The 21,652-nt window shown below is 53.3% G+C and overlaps 1 protein-coding gene across 3 annotated transcripts in view; it reads left to right on the top strand.

Moving 5' to 3' along the window:
• RAD18 (RAD18 E3 ubiquitin protein ligase) overlaps positions 1-3,897 on the top strand; it is a 49,798-nt gene extending 45,901 nt beyond the window's left edge. For 2 of the 3 annotated variants that reach the window (XM_064453407.1, XM_064453405.1), the window contains one exon: positions 3,340-3,897. In XM_064453407.1, coding sequence (XP_064309477.1) covers positions 3,340-3,442 — 103 coding nt within the window. In that variant the 3' untranslated portion in view covers positions 3,443-3,897. The remainder of the gene's footprint in view (positions 1-3,339) is intronic. The other variant, XM_064453406.1, reaches the window with a different exon arrangement.
• Positions 3,898-21,652: the final 17,755 nt, after the last annotated feature.

Here is a 21,652-nt window from a genome sequence, read left to right on the forward strand (position 1 = left end):
TGGTGGTGGCAGATGGGGCTGGGAATTGTACCCCGTGGATGCTGTGGTGCTCTGTGCCGTTGGGGCTCTGCCAGTCTGTGCGAGGGCTCAGGAGGAGGCCAAGAGAGAACAGCCACGGAGTGAATTGTTCTGCAGCAGCACCAGCGGTAGGAATGGCAACAAGAGGTGTATATTTTTAAAACAAACTTGCACTGAATGGTAGAACTGTAATTGATTATCGTGGGGAACTGTGTACTGCCTCAGTATTTGCTATAATAATTCATTGCAGCCTCTTTCACTGAGGGAAAACTTAGGTTTTGACGAGTCTGTGCTTCCTGTAGGAGGGTATTTAACATACTTCTGATGATATTTTAATTGTCTGTGTAATGCCTGGAGTATGTGGCTTCTATTTATTACATCTAGCTTTAATTTTGTGGGTAGTAGCTAATCTACCACACATGTTAAAATATCCAGTTTAAAAGTATTTTTGAGAAATATTGTAAAGGTGCGTGGCCAGGCTACCAGTCATATTTGGAGACTGCTGCCTCCAGACTTGCAGATGGTGGACTATATTTTCTTTATCAGCAGTCAGTGACTTGCAATTAATTTTGGTGATGGTACAATCAAATTACTGTATATTCTTTTTTGTACTCCCTGAACTCCATTCTGGAGGTGCCAGTTGGCAGAATTTTCTGCAGTGCAGGAGGTAATATGTTATGCCTTAAGGGCCTGGCATCTGTTGCTTGAGCTGGAAAAACACGTCCCTTAGTGGAAGAAGAAATAGGAATGTCAGTAATGAAAACAGTACTGAGGGGCTTGGAGGGAAATAGTGAATAGCAAATTAGATGAGCCCTAAACATTCCTTCTCTGTCCTAACTATTTAATTGTGTTTGAAGTAATTTACCCGATCGCAAGAGTTACTTCTTAGCAGTTTCTGTCAACCTATGGCAGGGTATTTCAAGCTAGACCTCCACAATTCACTAGTAAGCGAGCAATGCAATTCTTCCCAAACTGTAGCGGTGCGCCAACTGCATCTGATGAAAAGATCTCAAATAAACAAATAAAAATTACAAGAACCCACCCTTTTTTCACAGCCTAGTCTATATGTAACTTTGGCTTGTTATAGCCAAATAACATCTCTGGCCAAGTGCAGCAATTAATTTTAGGCAAAGAAACATTAAGCGTTTAATGTCTTTTTAGCTTTGTGTAGTACAGTTTTCGGAGAACAACCCTCGCGTTGTTTTGTCAGCCCGTCTCGCCATCGGTGAGTGCTTGGCAGACCATTGGAAGTTTATTTCACCCCCCGATTCCCTTGCCGCTGCGGCCGCTGGGAGCGGTGCCTCCGGCAGCGGGGGGCCGGGGAGGTCGTCTTGGCTGTGGGAAACCCCGTGTCGAGGCCGTGGCCGTTGGGTGCCCGGTGGGCGCAGGTGAAAGGCTCCAGCCTTGGAGATCTGCTGCTGCTCTGTGCCCAGGGGCTAGCAAAGCGCCCTGGGACGGGAAGAGCAAAGGTGATTAATGGGCGATCCACCGCGTCGGACAAGTTGTCCGTCCAGCTCGGGATCCTTCAGTCATCAGTGGCCAGAGCCGGGTCTCTGGAGAGGGGTTGGCGTATCACGTCCATGTCTTAGCCTGTCCCTAAGGAGCATGCTGCTCGGGTGTCTTCACCAGAGGCTCACAGCGACCTAACCACCAAGGTTAATTACCCCGTGCTCTGTCACCCCCGCACAGTTGGATGGAGACAGGTGAATTCTCCCTGACCTAGGACGGAAGACACAGCCCACGTACAAGAGTTGGGTACAATGGGTACAAAGAGCAACAGCTCCCTTGCGTTTGGTTGAAAATAGCTACTTTAGAACTTAATTTAAAGGAAAAAAGTAATTTGGATCATGGCACTCGTAAAACATCTGTGTATCCATCCGTTTGCGAATGCTTCCGTCAGTTAGCCTGTGTGTTGTAGTTCGGCGTGGGACTGCCTTCGGCCGTGCGTTACCGTACCGAGAGGATCCGCAAACCTCAGCCTTAGCATTTGCACTGAATTTAAATAATGCAAAATTGCGAACCGTGGCAGAGAAAAAGGTGACAGGCAGAGAGGGGTTTTGTTAATGTCTAATTTCACTAACTTTTAAAACCGTAGCTACTTTTAGGTTGAAATGAGTGGTGCTCTCCACTGAATGGATGCAGGGGCTGGAAATCAGGGAGCGGAGGGTGCAGCTGGGAGGGAAAGGCCTTCGCCGTCGGTCTCCGTGCGTTGCAGAAGTCACGCGTGTAAGGTTCATAGGGCTGAGGACTGGGGAGGGGTGGGTAGGGCTGTGCATCTGTGTTTAATCCCATTGCTGTCTCCAGAGGCACAGACTAGTTAGTGCTGGGGTTCGCGCTCATCTTCCCATGGTCCATGTTCTCGTAGGTGCCAGAGCTCTGATTCCATCGTGGTGCTGAACTGAGCTCTGACATACGAGCTGTTCCTGTTAATCTCTCTTAGCATATCTTGTGGCAGTCAACAGAGACGTGGGCTTTGGCATTTGAGAGTTTTCCGTTGTTACTTTCAGCTGTGAATTCCCAGTTTAAGCCAAACGATTGGTCCCTGCAGGATGGATTCATCCCAGCAAATGGTAAAAAAAAGGGTGCTTTTGCAAGGAATGTTTGATTAGTAATAGCTTTTGATGGATGAGTGATCTTTCATGACGACGCTATGTAGAATTATAAGCTCCGAGGCCGAATGATGGAAATTAGCCGCTTAATTTAAATATGGCTAGTTTAACATTTTTTTTTCTTTAAAATTAACTCTATGACTAAAAAGAAAACATTTATTTGAGTTTCCATTGGAAAATTATTTGTCCATAAATAAGGAGAGCATCTGGCAAAGAGCCTGTTTAAAGATGGGAGTCCCACGTGCTTTCCTTCTCGGGTAACCGTGACCAAAACCACCCGTCCTTCTCCCCGGTGGCTGCGCTGCTGAGGAAAGCTCTGTTTCAAGTCAACCTTTTCTGATATAACATAGTCACGGCTCTGTCAGCACCGGGGCTCTTCTCGTGTATGACAGGGAACTTGAAAGGTTGGTGCGGCCCCGTCCTGCTCCAGGCTGGTCCCTGGGGAGGGGAGGCGAGACGCCGCGACTCCCCGGTCCCTGCCCGCGCAGGGGGAATGGGGCGGCTCGTGGGTGCTCTCGTCGTCCTCGAACAAGAAGGCAGAGCAGTGGGTCTGTTCGCTGTCTCCAGTAACACACGGGGGGGAGGGGGGTGTCCGCATACCGCTTACAGCGCTTTAATACAGCCTTCAGTATTTGCTGTGTTCAGAGCATCTTCAAAACCGTATTTCCTTTTTTCCTTTTTAATTTTTTCTTTTTTTTTTTTCCCCCCCCAGCAGCAGCTTTCTGGGTCTGAGAGTTAACAAAAGAAAGGCACATCGGCCCCAAATGCCAGAAAACAATCAAGCGCTTCCCAAGAGTAAGCGGAAGAAGAGCTAGTGCTGCAGTGATGTGAAGCTTAAAACCGTGCGACGGCTTAACGCTGAGAAATACTTCTTAGTATTTTCCAGTTTTCAGTGTTATCCAGCTACTTAATAAAATGCTGAATTTTCGCATAACCTGTTCAAGCTGCCTTACAATAACCAGATGGGTGTGCTGACGCTTTTTGTTCACAGCACTGTGGGCCGTCTGTCCCCGAGATGGGGCGTAACGTCCCGGCGTCCTGCTGGAGCGTCGCTGCCGGAGGATGCCGTCTGTGCGTGGCCGCTGCTCCTGCCCGCGTCCCGCGGAAGCCTGCTCTGCCCTCTTGGCAGCAACCGCGGGACAGGTTGGGCAGATGCTGGTGCTCCAGTTGCCTGGCTCGGCTCGGGGGAGACGTGGGGGGTGGACTTCTCTTCTACAGAAATAAGCTTTTTTTTTTTTTCTCCTTTTTTCAATATATCCATGTAAACTTACTCGTTAGTATGTGTCATTATTTCAGTTTAAAGTCACTGAATTTGCCGGGGGCGGGGGGCCCAGAGAGCAGCCCTGCTCCTCTCCTGGGGAAACACCGAAGCTCCTGAGGCTCTGGGGAAACCTCCCCGCGATGTCAGCGGCGTCTCTGAAACCGCCCACGAGCATTGTTGGTCGTTTCCAGCCGCCGGCACAACAGCTGTGACACCGAGCGATGTCTCAGCTACGTATCCACAGATGCTGAATAAGCCTCTTGTTTGGGAAGTATTTGCAATTCCGCACTTAAAAACGAACGCGCAGACGGGAACGCTCTGGATTTGGCACGTGAGCGATTGCTGGGTGAGCCTGAGAGGGCGAGTGCTGCCTGGGTGTGATGCTGTGCCATGGTGAGTCGCGTGGGCATCGGGTTTTCTACCAACCTTGTAATTTCTCTCAGAAAAGTACAGGTTTATGCAAGAGCGGCATAGGTGAGCAGAAAACCGCCATCTTTTTAGGGAGAGGATTAGAGTGTGAGAGTTGTGATTGATTCATCACAAAAGGAACTTAATTATTTTTCCTGTATTATTTGTTCTGTCTGCCCCTCCACACGCACAGAGCTGGGTTAGCACCCCTGGCGTTAGCGCTGGAAACGGGGCTGCCACTGCTGAAGGGGCCTAGCTCTTGGGTGCTGGGTTAAATTCATCGAATCATTGCAATGATGCGTGTAAGTAGCTATTTGGGTATCTTCTATGCTGCCAATGGGTCTGAAATGTTTTACTGGCTGTTTCCCTTTATCCCCCCATCAACAGGCTTTATGTAAAGCTCCTTTTTGCCTGATGCCGTTGTTTCCACAGCTCTGTTTTGGGTAGAGCAAAATGCTTCGCTAACGAGCACATCGTGTTGCAAACAGGAGCTCCTGGGAGGTTCCTCGTCTCTTGAAGGCAAAGGCCTTGGGCTCGTGTGAAGCGTGGGAGGTCGCCTTCGACAGCTCCTCGTGTTCAGGTTGGGTATTTCTCATTAACATTTGCCTGGCCTATTCAGGTAGTAAATTGCACCTTGGGCTGACCCTGCAGCTCAGACACCGTGTCCAGCCTTGCTGCGGTTCCCTTTCCAGAGCACTGGCGCAGCTGTGAATCGCTGCGGGCGGTTTCACTTGTCCGTGTGCGAGTGCGCGCGCGGGGTCCCTGCCGTGGCCTGTCGCCGCAGCTCGGTAACTTGTCAACTTGATTGCTTGTCTGTGAATACTTCGAGTGAGTTTGAATTCTCTCTTTTTAGGGCATCTCTCGATATAAGGTACAGATTTGAGCCTTCCTGGAAAACTTCTGCATCCTTCATTGTGCCACGGTTTTATCACTGGTAATGTTAAAAGTTGCAATTTCCAGCAAGTAATAGCGTCAGTGGCAAGCTGCTAATGAGAAAAATTCTTTGCCCAGATACGTGAGGAAGGGTAAACTGCAAAACAAAAGCCTCAGGAAGGTTTTAAGCAAAATGAAATTTTCAGGCTGTAGGAAGAGAGCGGTAGTCGAGGTTATCGCTGGATAACTGCCGAGGTCTCCAGCTACAGCGCAGTCGGCTTGATTTACTGTAAAAACAAGTAAATAAAGCCACCATTTCTGCATGAGTAAGGCTATTTATAGGCACCTGTGAGCACGCACACCCAGAAAGGCCCCAAGGAATCTTCCCTTTCAAGTTGGAGCGTGAGATCGAATCAGCTCCGGACTGACAGTTGGTTCCTTAAATTCACCGTACGATTTCTTCTTGCTGCCAAGGGTGTTCGCGCGTGTGCTGGCTTCAGGCGAACAGCTGCCTAATGCTCTCGATTACTGCGTAATTATAAACCACTCACGGGGCTCTGCACTAAACCAGAGGCAGAGTTTTTGGGTCCAGCCTGGGCTGAGGGACTGCAGGGGAGCTTTGCGTCCGCACACGTGGCAGGCGGAGTTCAGGATGGCCTCGATGCCGGCCAAGCGCGCGCTTCTGAAGGGGAGCCTCTCTCAGTAAGTGAGCTATTTGTGTGTTTTAAATCGTTATTTTGATATCCCGTGCAGCCTGTTGGAGATCACTTCTGCAATGCAAATAGGTAGGCTGAGCGTCTAAAACCAGCCCATTGCCATTTCCCCAAACCTGAGTACTGCTCCCCTCCAGCATCCCATCTGCCCTGTCGTTGGTTCAAAGGGCGCGGTGCGATAGCTGTCTGAAGATGGGGAAATGCAAGACAAGTTTCTCTGATGTAAAGGTGCGCTTTGTGTCACTATTTCAGGCAGCTGAAGTGCCCCAGAAGCAGGGCATCGCAAAGCCTTCGGGAGCTTCTCCCCAGGTAATCCCACGTACGTGTGCAAGCACAACCCAGGGCCCTTTCCTTGCAGGGAGTTGCGTTGTCGGCAGCATTTTTAACCGCTGCCTTGGCTCTGCTGGGGAGGTGTGGAAACAAGTAATCGTGGGGTGACCTGGCAGGTTGCAGCCCCAGGGGTCTGGGTGCCCGGCCTCTCCCTGGCTGCGGACGGCGGCGATGGCTGCGGTGCTGCGCAAAGGGCCCGGGACCGCCCAGCCGCCCCGTCCGCCGGCGCCGTAACTGCAGCCTCTCCACCACGTCCCCGGCGCTTGGGAAGTCATTGCACAGCCGGGGCATTTAGAGGTAAAATATTTCACTTTCCTTCGGGGTTTGATCGGTGGCACAGGCTGCATGGGAAGCCCTTCCTTGTACAGTAACGGAGAGCGCTGCAGTCGTAAAGCAACTTCATTAAAAACAGCGTTTCCCCCAAACGGCGCAGAGCTGACTGGCCACCCTCCTGCCTGGCTGCTGGAATCCCTCCTTGGGTCGTAAGCCTTCACAAAACCCCTTTAAAATCTTTTTCAAATAATTGCATTATTAAATGGAGGTTTAACCATGTTTTTGCTCACAGAACTTCCGCATCTACCCCAGAAGTAATTAACAGTTATTGTTCACGTTGGTTCACTGGATTTTTAAACGTTTTATTAGCTTTTGCTGTGAGGATCGGTCCTTAGGCAGGTGCTTGAAACCATTTCACTGTGATATTGAAGTGTGAGCTCTGCTCCTGCGCTCCGCGAGAGGCACTTCTGCCTGTAAATACTATCAACAGTGAATTTACAGCTTATCTGCTGGAAATATTTGTTTGCTCTCTGTAGCTGCTATCTGCTGTTCTCGCTCTTGTGCTCTCTAGAAATAAGAGCGAAAGCCCCTGACTGCAGCTGAGGGATTTCGGTGGAGCCTGAAATGTGGGAGGGATGCTGAAGGGCGACCCGTGGGATTTTCCATCTCTCTGCTACAGGTGAGCATCACTGCTGGAGCAGCAGGTACAGTTATCGGGGCTTCCCCTGATCTTGTGCAACAGCATCTGCTCAGCAGGAGAGAGAAAACACGGGACAAAATGCATCCCAAAGCTTCCAAGGATCTGCATTTTAGAAGGCTGGCAGCCCCCCTGCGATGAGCGGTGATAATTACTGCTTTTACATGTCAGGCATCCTCCCCGGCATCAGAAGAGCTGCAGAATAGCGCAATTTGTAATACACATTACTGAAAATTACAGAAAAAAGGCCAATTTACAGGAGCTTGGTATGGATCAGGGTTGAAACCACAGCAGGTTGTTTTTACCACAAATAACTGAAACCCTTCAAAACTGCCAGGACCTTGGGTGTCGTTCCTGTGGGTGATGCTGTTGGGGCACCCGGGTGTTGCAAGACCAAAGGGAGCAGGAGTGGCTCATTCCAGCCTTCCTCGTTCTGCATTCACGCAACGGGCACCCGGAGGGCGCAGCCCTGGGGACCCCGTCTGCGAGCAGAGGTCCTTGTCCTTCCCCGTCCCGCGGTGCTTGTGAGGAAGCCGAGGGGATGCTGTCGCGCCATGGTGGTAACAGGCAACGCTGAGTCGGTTCATTTTCGGGTGCCATCACATGGGATTGCTTCTCTGGCCTATGTAAGTGGGACAGAAGTTGCCGTCTGAGCAGTGGATATGTCATCGCCTCTGGGGTCGGAGTCATGAATGCGTATGGGTTTGTTTTCTCGGCAGGATGACAAACATCAGTGCTATAAAGTCGCAGAGATTTACCGCTTCCCCCAGCCAGCTGGGTACGATCTGGTTTTCACGGCGCAGCCTGGTCCCCGCGAGCGAGCGAACGCACCGAGAAGGTCCATCTGGGGCGCGGCGAGAGCGGCTCTCGGGAGAGAGGCAGGAGCTGCGGGGGTCTGTGCCCAGCTGCGCTGGCACAGGGGCTTTGCTTGTCCAGGTGGGACTGGGAAAGCTGAGCCCAGCCCGGGCCTGGCAGCTAGCTGGACCCACGCGTGGCATGAAGAGAGGGCTGAAAAGATTAAGGTTCATCACCACCTTCTTTTGGAAGCTCCTGTGAACTGTCTGGAAGTTGGTCCAAGAAGTCTGTTTCCTCTTGGACTACACTAAGCAAATTTTCTAGCAAATCGCTTTTTCATCAGCGTCGACAGAAGTAACCCATCCACGCTCAGGTGTCCAGCGCGCTGCTGGGAAAATGCCTTCGCAGGGTTATTGCTCTGGAAATCCCTTCTGAGCTTCCCTCCCTGCCTCCTCCCCTCCCTCACCACGCTCGTTCCCTCCAGCAGGCATGTTGGAGAGTCAGCAGCATGGAGATCACGGGAGCATCACCGCTGGGCTACGGTTTAAGGTAACGGAGTTGGCTGTCCTGCTTTCCCTGGGTGAAGAGGGAGCTCCACGGAGGGAGCAGCGACCCCCTCATGTCCCTGACATTGGGAACACAGCTGGGACGGCTGTCCCAGAGAGAAACTGTTATTGAGCATCTCTGTGGGGAGATCGCTCTGTCTCCACGAGGAAAGTGGGAGCTTCAGCAGAAGAGGGGCTGGCAGCGGGACGGACAGACCTGAAACCGAGCGGGGAACCAAGGCGCGCTCCGCAAGCACCCGCGGCCACAACGGAGGGCTTTAACAAAAGCGGCAAGATGCAAAACCGGGCTGTGCCTGCAGAAATGTCACCAGGGCGTTGTGCTGGTGAACCGATGGGCTGTTCAGAGAGCTGCGTTTCCTACACGTGCTTCTGACAAAACGCTGTCAACCATCGCCAGTGTTTCAGCAGCACCATCAGCGTATCCAGTGCGGATCTGGGACTTTTTTTTTGGTGACTTTTAATTTTTTTTTTTTTAGTGCTGCTAGAAAAACTGCTTGGCTGCTTTATTTGGTGCCATTCATCACAGCAGCTGAATGAAGGGAATTAATTTCAGTGAAGCTCTTAATGATTGGAAAGGAAATGACTTGCAAGTAATTATAAATAACTGCAAAGCTAAAGGCACTGCAGAGATTAATTCACTGCTGAGATATGGTAGTTTTTTCTTGTGAAAATACCATCTTATTTCTCAGAAAGATTCCTTAAAATACGGTGTCAGCCTGAAGACCTGCAGGGCGCCCAGGTACCGCCGCAGCTGTCCCTGGGAGAGCCCCGGTGAGGCCGGCGGCGTTGGAGGCCGGGGGGGTCCGAGGGCATCTCCGCTCCTCCGCCTTCGTGGTGCCTCACTGCAGCCGCGGCCCGTCTTGGCTTCGGTGGGAGCCCAGAGCCAAGCCGCCGCTGGCGGGAGAAGGAGCTGGGTCCCGGCTGTCTTCGGGGACGGCTACCACAGAGGAAATAATTTATTAGGGAATGCGCTCGTAAAGAAGCCGCATTGACAAACCAGGCGAGTCTTATTTTCAGCGGAGGAGCAGTGACTCACTAGCACTTAGTGGTAGATACGAGCCACCGAGAGCTCGTAAAGCTATCGTCGAGCGGTTTAACGGCATCGCGGCGCTGCCTGCCGCATCCCCGCCTCCCGGCGCTGCTGGGCGCCGTCCCCGGAGCTGCCGGCAGAGCCAGGCCGCAGGCAGCAGCCTCTCACGTCGCCGGGACTCTGCAGCAACGAGGAGCCTCTTCCTCCTCGCAGCGCCCGCAGTTGTTGTTCTGTAGGAAGGCGGCGATTCCCAGGCACGACTCCTCGCAGGCCGCCCAAACTCAAGAGGGGTTTTGTTTCGCGCTTCGTTGCGTTTCCCGCAGAGACCCTCGGCGGCCGAGCGCAGATGCGCCCGGGGCTCCGCCGAGCCGGTGCCGCCCTCGCTGGCTTGGTGCTGGAGGGCCGTAACGTGCCGGCGCAGCGGGTCCAGCCCATCCCGCCCCAGCGGCCGCGCCGGCGTCGCTGCTCCGGGGCGGCGAACGGGACGCCTGTTTCTGAGCGAGAGGCGAGCGGAGCGGCGAGGAATTCACGTTCTTTCTCGGAAGTGGTGGATTCCCTCGGTGGGGCTGGGACAACCCAAGGACTCTGCGTGGGCAGTCCTTCCCCGGGACTCTGATCCCTCCCCTCCAGAGCCTCCAGTTTGGCTTTTGTGATCAGAAACAGAGGATCTGCTTTGAGAAAAGGTTTTTTCAGAAATATGTTTTGCAACATCTAATTTATAGAAACTTAAACGAGGCTGTTTTGAATGGCTTTCGCAGGCTTAAATAAAGTTTTAGCATACCAGTGAAATTAGAAAAATATGTCTGAACGCATTTATAGATCCAGCATATATTTGGAGTGATCTTTGGGTCCATGAAATAATAATTGATAGCGAGAAATCTTATTCAAAAGCGAGACTGCCACATTATGTTTGCCTTAAGATTTAAATTAACTCAAGTTCTTAAACATCAAGATGCCTTGCTTTTAATCCATGTGCTTGCAAAATAAATACTTGAGCAACAGGATTTCTGTTTGAAAACCTTTGAATGTGGGAATTGTCTTGTCCTCAACCCGTGTGCGCAGTCGGAGCACTCGGTGTGTGAAGGTAGAAAGCAAGTTTGATTATTAAAACTATTTTGCATCCAACCACCTGTCTTATTTACGATAAAGTCGCTTTGGTGGCCGCCTGCCTGGCAGGGAGCTGTTTTTCTCAGTACTGTTTTTTCTCCGTCATTGCTGAATACGTGTGGTGCTGTGGAACGTTCTTTTGTTTCAGAAGTTACTAAAACCCATTTTATTAAATCAAGAATGTGATTTGGTGACTGGGAAAATGCCCCCACAAACCTGATTTCCAGAAGGGGGAGACTGGCATTATTCTGAAGACTAGACCTTGCCAAGTGATCTGAATGCCCCAAATCCCATCACCTTCAAAAGGCGGGTAAACTTTTTTACACCCGCATCTCAGATTTGATTTAGTGTTTTCCCTTTCACCACACAACTTCTTCCCTTTAGCGTTGCCAAACGAGCTCGCTGGCTGGTTTCTGCGCGTGAAGTTGATATCGGACGTCTGAGATGAGGCCCCCCGGGAGGGACGGCAAGGCCGAGCAGCCGCCCGCTGTGGTCGGGTGATGAGAAGGATGGCACCTGGCTCCTCCTGAGAAACCTGGAGCGTCTTCCCATGCATTCCCAGGCTGGAAACGGCGATGGTGGCTGGAAGCGCTGTGATGAGCACAGGAAGTGTGGAGGTCAGCGGCGATGGTTATCGTCATTGCTGCGAGATGGTCTGAGATGATCTGAATCACTCCACGGCCGCGCTCTGGCTGGGTCCTGTCCCCACGTGAGTGACCCATAGAATCACAGAATGGTTTGTGTTGGACGGGACCTTTAGACCCCACCCAGCCCAACCCCCCGCAGTGAGCAGGGACACCTGCAACCAGACCAGGTCACCCACAGCCCCGTCCAGCCTGGCCTTGGGTGTTTCCAAGGATGCGGCATCGACCACCTCTTGGGGCAACCTGGGCCAGGGTTTCACCACCCTCAGCGTAAAAAATTTCTTCCTTATATCCAGTCTAAATCTCCCCTTCTTTAGTTTAAACCATCACCCCTTGTCCTGGCACAAAAGGCCTTGCTAAAGAGGTCGCCCCCACCCTTCCCACAGCCCCCCTTTAAGCACTGGAAGGCCACAATAAGGTCTCCCCGCAGCCTTCCCTTCCCCGGGCTGAACAACCCCAGCTCTCCCAGCCCGGCCTCGCCGCAGAGGGGCTCCAGCCCCCGGAGCATTTCTGTGCCCCCTCTGCGGCCGGGGGTCCGGGCGCCGCTGGCGCGCGGCGGGCTCTCGTGCTGCGCTGCTTTCAGCCCCGTCCCGCGCGGAGCCGGGCGCTGCTGGTGGCAGCCGGTGGCGTGCTGTGGTGGGTTGACGGTGAGGAAAGTGGGATGGGGTCCAGTGTGGCCGAAGGCAGCTGCCCAGGCTGGAATTTGGCAAGGATGGGCAGGGTCGCGTCCACGAGCAGGGCTGTGGGAACCGCAGGGATAACCACAGCAGGTCGGGAGCTCGTCTTTGCGTCCCCTCCGAAAGCGCAAGGAGCAGAGAAAACTAAAGGCAGCCGTAGGGCGTGCAATGTGCCCAACTGCCTGCTTTCGAGAACAAGAGTGGGTGTTTTGTGAGGCAGAAGAGATGAGAGCAAATGCAGAAGTGAAATGAATGGAAGGGGGTAAAAGAAATGGCTGGAAACACAGATAAATGGGTAAAACATAAAATTGAAAAGAATGAAAAATAGGGGTGAGATGGCTGAAAGAAGCACAACGTGAGGACCAAGAGTGGTGAAGACCCAGCCAGGAGGTGTGAGCCGGCCGTGGGACGGGGCTGCAGCTGCCTGTGGCGGTGAGTAGGGCTGCGATGGTTTCCAGGGGCTGCCACTGAAATCCTTAAAATGGTTTCAGTAAATTTTTGCCTGTGTCCCTCTTATGTGGTGTCAGGGCGGCGCTGAAGGTGCGGGCTAGGCAGCGCTTGGGCTGCCCTGCTGTGAGGGTGCGTTTCTGTACAGCTGCATTGCCCATGGGTCACATCCCGAGCTGTGGTTTGCTATTCTGGGCAGGGCTCGGTATTTTGGCTCCAAAGACACAAAAAGGAGGATTACCGTGGGAAGCGGCTCATAAAACTGACGAAGCGTTTTCCATCTCAGGGCGTAACGTTGCACCTTGAGGACCTGGCACCGCTGGGCTGCAGGGCTCTTAGGGAGCACGCCGCATGGCTCTCTGGAGGCTCTGCAACGGCAAGCCGCAGGCTGGTGCTTCTCCTCCTGCTCTGTGCCCTCCCGCGGTGACCAGAGATGCTGTCGGGGCAGCTGGGCAGCGCACGGCCCCAGCTGGGGCTGCTGCTCCCACCGTGCTCCCCGGGATGCCACCGCCCCACGCAGCGGGCGCAGGAGGGGTGCAGGCACCAAGGTGACTGAGTTTTCAAAACGAAACATGAAGGCATGTTTTTAGGCATTGTGTAATGAGCTGAGGACTAGTGGGAGGGCAGACCCTCTGGCAGGGGAGAGGCTGAGATGGGGTCCTTCTTGGGTGTCTCCAGCCCCTTCACGTTTTTCTGGAGTTGCAGTGCCTGTCTCTGGGAGGGGAGTGGGCTGAGCCCCGGCACAGACCCTGGGAGGGTGACGGGAGCCAGCATGGGGAGCCTGGCCAGGCCGACAGCGGCCCGGGGGGATGCCCCTGCTTGGGGGGGATGCCCCGGCAGGAGGTGATGCTGCAGGATGTGGCTGTGGAGTGCTGGGGGTCCTGAGGGGCAGAGGGTGAAACAGGGGGTGGGGGTCTGTGGGATGGAGAGGTTGTGGCCATTCTGAATTGCAAAGGACTCATACTATTTCATTTCTTCTCTTCTGCTAAGGCCCCTCAGCTGGTACCAATTTTCAGCGTGCTGTTGACTTCCAGTAAGGAGATCATCCTTGCCTCTCCAGGTACAATCAAAATCAATTGATGCTTTGTATTGTCTGGGAAAAGCTTTTTTTTTAAATCCCTTGCTGGAGTAGCCCTGCGGACAACAGTTTATTTGCAATTCATGTTGGATCTTGGCTCACAAATGCAGATGATTTAGCTAAAGCACAGCTTCTGGATGGTGCTAGTCTAAATAACTGCAGAAGTCTCGCCCCAGCATGTTTGATCTGAGCACGCAGCCGCCGAAAGTAAACCCATCTGCATTCTAGGAGCGTCCCCCAGAAGAGCAAATCATTTCTCAGTAGTATAGGTATGTTGCATAGGTGACTCATAGATATTGGCTCAGCTTTGAACAAAATCTTGGGTTTCTATCCCAACTTATCAATTCCACAATCTCTGGTCTGGAAGCTGCTGCATCAGAGTACCTGAGCACCAGAATTGCAACGCTCCCATCGCGTCAGGTTTTGCAGACTAAAGCAGGAGCCATTTAAAATTTCTCCCTGCAGGTACTGCAGCTTCCCTTCAGGGATTGCTCTGTGCTCGCGAGGGTTCAGAGCACGCTGGGGTGCCGCTGCACACGCGTGTGCCGGCCCGGCCGCTCCGCCTGCACGCGGGAGAGCGCGTGGCTCTGGCTGGGGTGGCTGCGGGGTCCAGCTCACGCCGCCAGGCTTTGCCATCGGGAAGGTGCGGGGGGTGTCCCAGGAGAAGGTGCACCCTCTGTGGGGAGGATGCTCCCACCTGGCTTCGTCTGCTGTAGCTCGGCTTCTGGTCGCTCCCGGGGAGGCGGGTGGACACCCTGCCCCGTCTGTGCCCGCAGCTGGCGCTGGTCGGCCCTGCAGGGCCTCCCGAAGGGTTGAGTCCTCACCTCTCCTCTTTTTCCCTTAGGCGAGCAACACAGCAGCTCCTGTCTCTGCAAGCCGAAGGAGGCGGTGGCATGACTGAAGCGGTCAGGGCTGTCTTTGGCACCCCAAAACCACTGCCCGGGCGGGCCGTGCATGGTGCGGGCGCTGGGCACGACCGGGGGGCTCGAAGGGTGAGCTGGAGTCCGTACAAACGAGTGCCTCTGTTCACGCTGACTGCGAATGCGGATAGAAAGCTTGGCAGGCCAGCTCTGGCCCCTCGAGCTTCTGCAGAGGTTGTGTGTCTCGTGCAGGGCAGAGGTTTGCGTGGGTCCTGCCGGCGCCGCCTCCCGCTCCCGGTGCAGTTCCCGCAGGCAGGACTCAGCCTTGAGAAGGTTTTGGGGATGCAGGAGTGCGTGGAAGGAAGGAAGATTTTGCTGTTGTTGGAAAATGACCATTCCCTCCTTCCCTGGAGACATTCACCCCCCGCCTGGACGCGGCCCTGTGCCCCTGCTCTGGGGGTGCCTGCTCCAGCAGGGGTGGGACGGGGTGAGCTCCAGAGGGCCCTTCCAACCCCTGCCAGTCTGGGATTGTGTGATTCTGTGATTTTGGAGGACCCTGGGATCCCCTGGACTGGAGACGGACCCGTTCCTGCTAAGGGGCACCCTCACCGCCAGAGTCAGGGCTGCAGGATTTGCAGACCATGCAAACAGGAGACAAAGTGGACAGCAACAGCGGAAGGTTTGGAAAGATTTGTAGCACACAGGGATTTAACTGGTATTCTCAGGGTTAAGTGGACCCTTACTGACATGCCATAAAATCTTGTACTTGCTCTCATTATTTTCCACCTAAAAAGACTTGCTCTCAATATTTTCCTGCTGACACTGGGCACGGTCAGGCAGCTCCTGCCCCTCTCCCTGCCCCTGCAGAGCCCCCTCTGCGTTGGCTGACCCTTGCCCAAGAGGCTGGGGCATCGTGCCAGACCGGGGCTGGACAGTGGCAACGCGGGGAGTTGTGAGGGGGGGCAGGAGGAGGGAGAAAGATCGTGATTTCAAATAAATGCAGGTAACATTTTTTTCTAGATATGGCTAAAGACAGCAAGGAATAGCGAAGGACAGCTGATGGGAACTCAGGAAATAAGGAGTCGTTCTCCGTTCTTCAAACGCTTCTTCCCAAAGCAAGAGAGACACGCTGTGCTGGCGGCGGGGCTGCCCAGGGCACAGCCCCTGGCGGCCGTCGGCTCCGCCGGCCAAGGCACATCCCCGAGGGGAAACGGTACACGGATCCCCGGGCAGGGTACGGGTGAGCCCATGGGGCATCTGAGAGCAGGACGTAGTGTATAAATATGTATCTGAGAATAAGACTAAAGCATTGTGAAGGAAGGGTGTTTGGGTTTTTTTCCAAGTGGAGCAAACTCACATTAATTCCATCAAGGGTGAACAGAATTACTCTGACTTTTTCCAACCAGGGATCTGGTTTGTTCTGTTCAGTGGCGAGGAAAATGAAACTACTCTGACCCTAAGGAGTAATTACTTGAAAAGAAAAATGAATTGGGTGATAATTAGAATCACAGATAATAGATAATTACTGCAAAGCAGATGGGGGTTATTGCACATACCTCCTTTACCTGCTGAGCTTCCAAGGCACTGTGCTGCTGACCCAGCAAAACCCGAGTGTATTTTCAAACACTGGAATAACATCAGCCTCTTTCTCCCCTTTCTCTTTTAAAAGCCAGATGATGCAGGTTGGTGGAGGAGCCCAGCACGCTGTGTGCCGACAAGCAGCATCCCAGAGCGGGCGGCAGCACCGTCCCCTCCGGTGTCGGCACGGCCAGCGGCTCCGCAACGGGGCTCTGCAACGGGGCTCGGCACGGTTTCGTCTGTCCTGGAGCAGCTGCAGGTCATTATTATTATTGCCCTATTATGCTTAGGCAGGTGTTATATCTAAGTCTAAACTTGCCCTGTTACATCAGAGAGTCTCTGTGCCCCGTGTTTAATTTTTATGCCAACGCCCGCAGCCTTCCCTAAGGAGGCCCTTGCACAGAGGGGCTGGCCAGCCCGCGCTCCGCAGCGGCAGCAGTCCCCACCTCTGGGGTTTCAGCTCTGACATCCAGGTGTCTTTGACTACTGTGGGGTTAAGAAGTGAGTTAGAAATCAGCTCTAACGTGAGCTTTCCTTCCTGCCTTGCAGCCAACCGGCCCTGAACTGTTTTGGGCATTAAAATAATTCAGTAGAGATTAACATAAATAGATCCTTGTGCTCCCTGATGTCGTTTTAACTCAGAGCGGAGACCCCAGCAGACAGGAGTACATCCCACGTGCCTCATTCGGTGCCAGTGTCAGGCAATTAAACAAGCCTGCAAAGATGCACATCAGATGCGTTTGTTTCAGGATGAGACCGTGGGCCTCAATAGTTACTCAGCTCATTTGAAGTTTGATGGTGTCGGTGAGCCTGAGCATTAAGACGACACCCTGCCGGCTGGTACATGCCTGGGAGAGGCACTCACCCGCTGCGAGCCCCGGGTGCTGCCGGCTAATGTGGGTCCCAGCACGCAGGGCTCTGAGCAAGCCCCGCGGGAGCAAATGTCTCTGCCTTGCTTGGCCAGTAACTGCTGTCCTGGAAGGACAAGTCTCCTCCTTGGGGAGCATCTAGCAGGAGCATCTAGCAAAACCCGGACCTGCAGGCTTCAGACGCTGGCGTGACGCAAATTCAGCTGTTACTGACGCCCTGCCATGCACCGCTGCGTAAACTGTTAAACCTTTTCTGGTAGAGGAGCAATAATATTGTAAAAAGCTTTCTCCAAGCAATGGCAAACAAGCCAGGGTGGTGACTTGGAAAGGCATTTGTATGCGGGGATGAAGCAGGTCATCAGTTCTGCAAGATCTTTGATCAGTGAACTGGTGTGGCTGCAGATAATTGCATTTCTATTGCAAATAAGCTGAAGAGCCATGCTACCACAATAATTGGAGCATTAAGATAATGAAGCAATTACCTGGTGTAACAGAAGAGACATGCTAACTACAGACATAAATCAAACTGGGTTGATGACACCCTGTTGAGATTCTTTTTTTTAATATAATTTATTGTTGAAGTCACCATTTACAGTCCAAAACAGTTATATTTGCTGAAGATAGAGGTTTTGTATTCACTTAATGAACCTGTTCAAAGTATCTTCACTGATGTACTTACAGACCTCTGAGTTTAAGAAACTGATTTAGTACCTTTCACAGGCAATTGGCGCATCGCCTCCTCCCGCCCCGGCTGTGTCACCACCTCCCGCGGCTGTGCAGGGGGTGAGAAGCTTTGAGACCCTGCAGGGTCGGTCCCGCTGGAGGCGAGCGGCACGTGGGGCAGGGGCAGCCGCCTTACCAAGAGCCGCGGTCCCAGGCTCCTGTGTGACGATGAGCACGATGAGCGGAGCTAAGCGGGACATCGGCGTGGGGCCCGAGGCAGAGGTTTCTCTCCCTTCTGTAACGAGCTGTGAGCCAGCGCCAAAGGCGGGTGATTGCGTTTGCGCACGTGGCGAAGCTGAGCGGGGTGTTCGGGGGTGTGAAGCGGCTGTGGAGGTGCGGGTGGAGGCTGCACGGGGCAGACGTCCCTGGAAATACAGAGGCTAAGGAAAGGCATGTGGACGTGATGGCCTGGTGCCTCTCGTTCCCATCCCGATGGAGCCGGGTGCCCGGGCAGGGGCTGTGGCTGCCCTGCCTGCGCGCTGCCGGACGCCAGGGCCAGCTCCGGCCACGGGCGAGCGCTGCCGGTACGGCCTTTGCCGTGGGTGTCTGCCAGTCCCTGGGGTGCCATAAACGACTCCTCCAGGGCTGTTTGCTGCACATCTCTCACCAGCCCTAAATTCACATAAATTGGATAACGTAAGGGAAAAAACAACAACGCTGAAGGAAACGGAGTGTCCTCACCAAGCTGTCCTGTCCCCTCGCTCCCTTGGGCAGCTCCGCTCCTCCGTCACCGAGCCAAAGGCCAACGGGGGAGCAGTCAGGGACTTGTGAACAACCGGGCTGGGGACAAAAGTCATAGCAAAGAGGAGCAAAGGCAGCGCGTAGAAGTGGTGACGCTCAGCAAGATGTTGGTACGCTTCCTCCTGCCTGAGCCGTGCTTCCGAGCATCGCCTTTGCTTCAGCAGAGCCGAGCTCTGTCTCAGCTCTCAGCCCGAACGAGGGTGCTAAAGGCAGGAAAAAAACCACAATTATATTTTTGAAGTGAGTAATCATAAAGAGGGTTACTTCATTCTCTTGCCACGTTTTCATTGTGTTGATTTTTAACAGCGTTAGTCACAATGTAGGGTCACCCAGAACAAATGCCTTGTGCTGGGCTTGTTAGCACGGGGGGTGGGCGTCCTGGGGACCCTCCTCTGCCTGCCCTGCACCGCAGCAGAGCCAGACCTCTGCAGACTTCCCCAGGTCAGGGGGTCCCGGGCCAGAGACCTGGCTGCTGCGGCTCGCTGGGGTGATGGGGGGGAATTGCAAGTGGGGCAGAAACTGCCAGTGAGCCTATAGTGCTGCTGGCAGCCGGGGATGCTGGGCTACGTGGGGGCTCTCAACCAGAAAGCTTTGGGAATGGCTGCTTTAGGCAGAAAATCCATGCAGGAGGAAATTAATTTAGTCACGGAGCTGCCCCTCAGGCCAGGGCAGGAGGGTAAAACTTAAAACAAAATAATCACAGACACAGTAAAAATGTGCACCCCCCCCCCGGCCCAAACCACGACGGGGAGCCGTGTGAAAAGGCAGTGGTTCCTGGGAACGGTGGGGCTGCAATAACGGAGGTCACTTCTGGGGGGCACGGGCTCCCCGCGCGCTCCCAGTGCTTGTCCCTCCCCGAAACGCCACAGCCGCGGGTCTAAGCAGGGATCTGGATGGCGGGGGTTATCTGGTTTTGCTTCGCAGATGACAGGGAGTTTCCATCAGTTGTTTTTCTCAGGCTGGAATGTCTTTGGAAACCAAAGGAATCGGCACGGACTGTGACACCCGTAGCTGCCGTCTAGAGCCTTTTCCCTGCCCCTGCGAGCGGCCGGAGGGAAACCGGGGCCGGGTCGAAGGGCTCCAGCGCAGGCTGGCCGGGGAAGACGCAAGCGCGGCGGCGCGTCTACCTTACGTGCCGAAAGGCGATGGGGTTACTCTGCCGTTGCTCTGGGCCCCCAGGAACGATAGCGGTTTGGAGGAAATAACAAGGCATTCGCTTCTCTGTCACGGCGCTCGCTCCCGTCCGGCGCGGCGCGAACGCCTGCCGCTGGGAGGAGGTGCCGCAGCTACAATCGTTTTCCTGAAAGGTCTCATTTCGAGAGAGCTTCGCTGACGGTCCAATTGTTCCTGTCTTTGTTTCGATGTTCTGTGTCAGAAATAATAGAATAGCAGCTGTGTTTTGTAGATACTTTAGCATCTAAACAAGATGAAAAACGGTTTAATTTTCTGAAAATTGGTGTAGGATCAGGTGATCGGAACATTTTCCATCTCAACTTTTATCACGGGGGAAAATTCGTTTTCCCAGTTAATGAAAGCTTTTACAGAAAGTATTTGCTTTCTGTAACTAATGCTGACTATTTTTTTTCCATCGACTTTCCAGCTGTAATGTCTGGTTGGATTTTTTACATTTTGGTGGTTCACATTTCTTAAGAAAAAAAGGCCATATTTTCTGTGTCAAAAGCGTATTTATTCCCCGGTATTATAGTGGGCCTTTCGACGACGGTCTGAAATGCTTTAGTTAAGTGTTAAAGCAGCGAATATTTGTCCTGTTTCTTGTGATGGGCTCATGGTGAAAGCCTGGGTTGAATGCAGGTTCCTCTTTAGTGGAACCATCAGGCAGAGGGCTCAAAACCCAAACCATTCATTTCCTGGGGAAAAAAAAATGATCTGCAAATGAAGCAGAAACAGTTTACAGGGAAGGGATCTAGCAGCGCGTACCGAAGAGAAGAGGAACTGCAAAAAGGCAGGTGTGTGTCTGTGTGTGGATACGGCTCCTTTCCCCCTTCTCGCTCAGCCGAAATGGCTGAAAGCGGCAGGATTACAGTAAAATGCTAAAGAAGAAACCAGCTGGATAAATTGTAACATTAAATACAACACGGCTTGCATTAAATAAAGATTCAACAAACAAAACAAACTCATAAAAAAAAAAGTATTTCTGCGTCCCTCCCTGGCAGAGCAGGGCTGGACGCGGAGCCGCCCCGCCGCTGCGCCGGAGGTCAGGCCGCCTTTGAGATGTAGCGTGCAGTCTGGTTACGCAGGCTGCCCTGGAGGTCGGAAGGTTTCTGATCACGTTTAGTTTACCTTTTAAAACAGGCACCTGATTTCTCGCTTTGCCCTCGCTTGCTTTGGGATATTTGATTCACAGTCAGACGATGAAGCAACGCAATGGGTGAAGCTGTGCACGTAGGAAGGCTTTTGGGCCAAACCTTTGTTCCCCCAGAACTGTAACTGGGGAAAAAGGCAGTAGCTGGGCAGTGTTGAGGATACTCATTTGAGATTTAAACATTTGTGGTCTTTTTGTTCCTCGTCCATCTCGTTATTCTGGGTGACTGCCCTTTGGCTGTACGTGTCAGGTGCTTAATCTTATGGATATGAAGTGGCTTGATGAAATTTCAGTGAAGCATCTTTGTTAGCGAGCCGTTTTCCATGACAAATGATAGCAACGGAAATCCTTTTTGATTCTTCAGCAGGTGGGTCACAGGCACACCTCTCTTGGGCAGCGGAGGCAGAGGCCCTCGAGGCAGCTGGTGGCAATCAGTACACTGGACCGGGCACCCCTAAATCGGACTGTGATCCCGACCGATCCGCCCAGGCACGGGCAGCCGTGGGCCCGCCAGGATCTCCAGGTGTGGAATTCAGCTGCCGTGGGCCAGAGGCTGTTGGTGTCCCCAGGGAGCACGGAGCCAGGTGGGTTTTGGCTGCTTATGAGCAGGTCAGGCTGGCACGCCAGTCGCCTCTCATCTCGTCTCGTCTCATCACCGGGGGCATCTGGAAGTACTCTGGTAATGTTGTGAGCTCAGCAAGTGAGTTGTGTCTGACTGTGGTTAGAAAGAACCGTTTTTTTAGGTTGACGTCTGAATCATCTCTTTTTATAGCCAGGCAGTCGCGTTGCTGTGAGTGCAGCTCCCAGCCCAAGCCCAGCGCCTGCTTGGGTTAACGACCATCGTCACGCAGGGCACAAGAGAACATATTTTGCTCGTTTCCCAGAAAAGCGAGCCTCTCTCTGGGGATGCTGTCTGTGTGCTGGCTCTGTTCTCCCAACGGGATGCTGTGAGCAGCCCTTGCTGCCGCTGGAGATGGGCTCCTACTCGCAGGGCTGCACCAGCCGGGCCGTGTGCCGGGCTTGAGCCCGTGC

Source organism: Phalacrocorax carbo, chromosome 6 (assembly GCF_963921805.1).
Source record: "Phalacrocorax carbo chromosome 6, bPhaCar2.1, whole genome shotgun sequence".
NCBI classification, from domain to species: domain Eukaryota; kingdom Metazoa; phylum Chordata; class Aves; order Suliformes; family Phalacrocoracidae; genus Phalacrocorax; species Phalacrocorax carbo.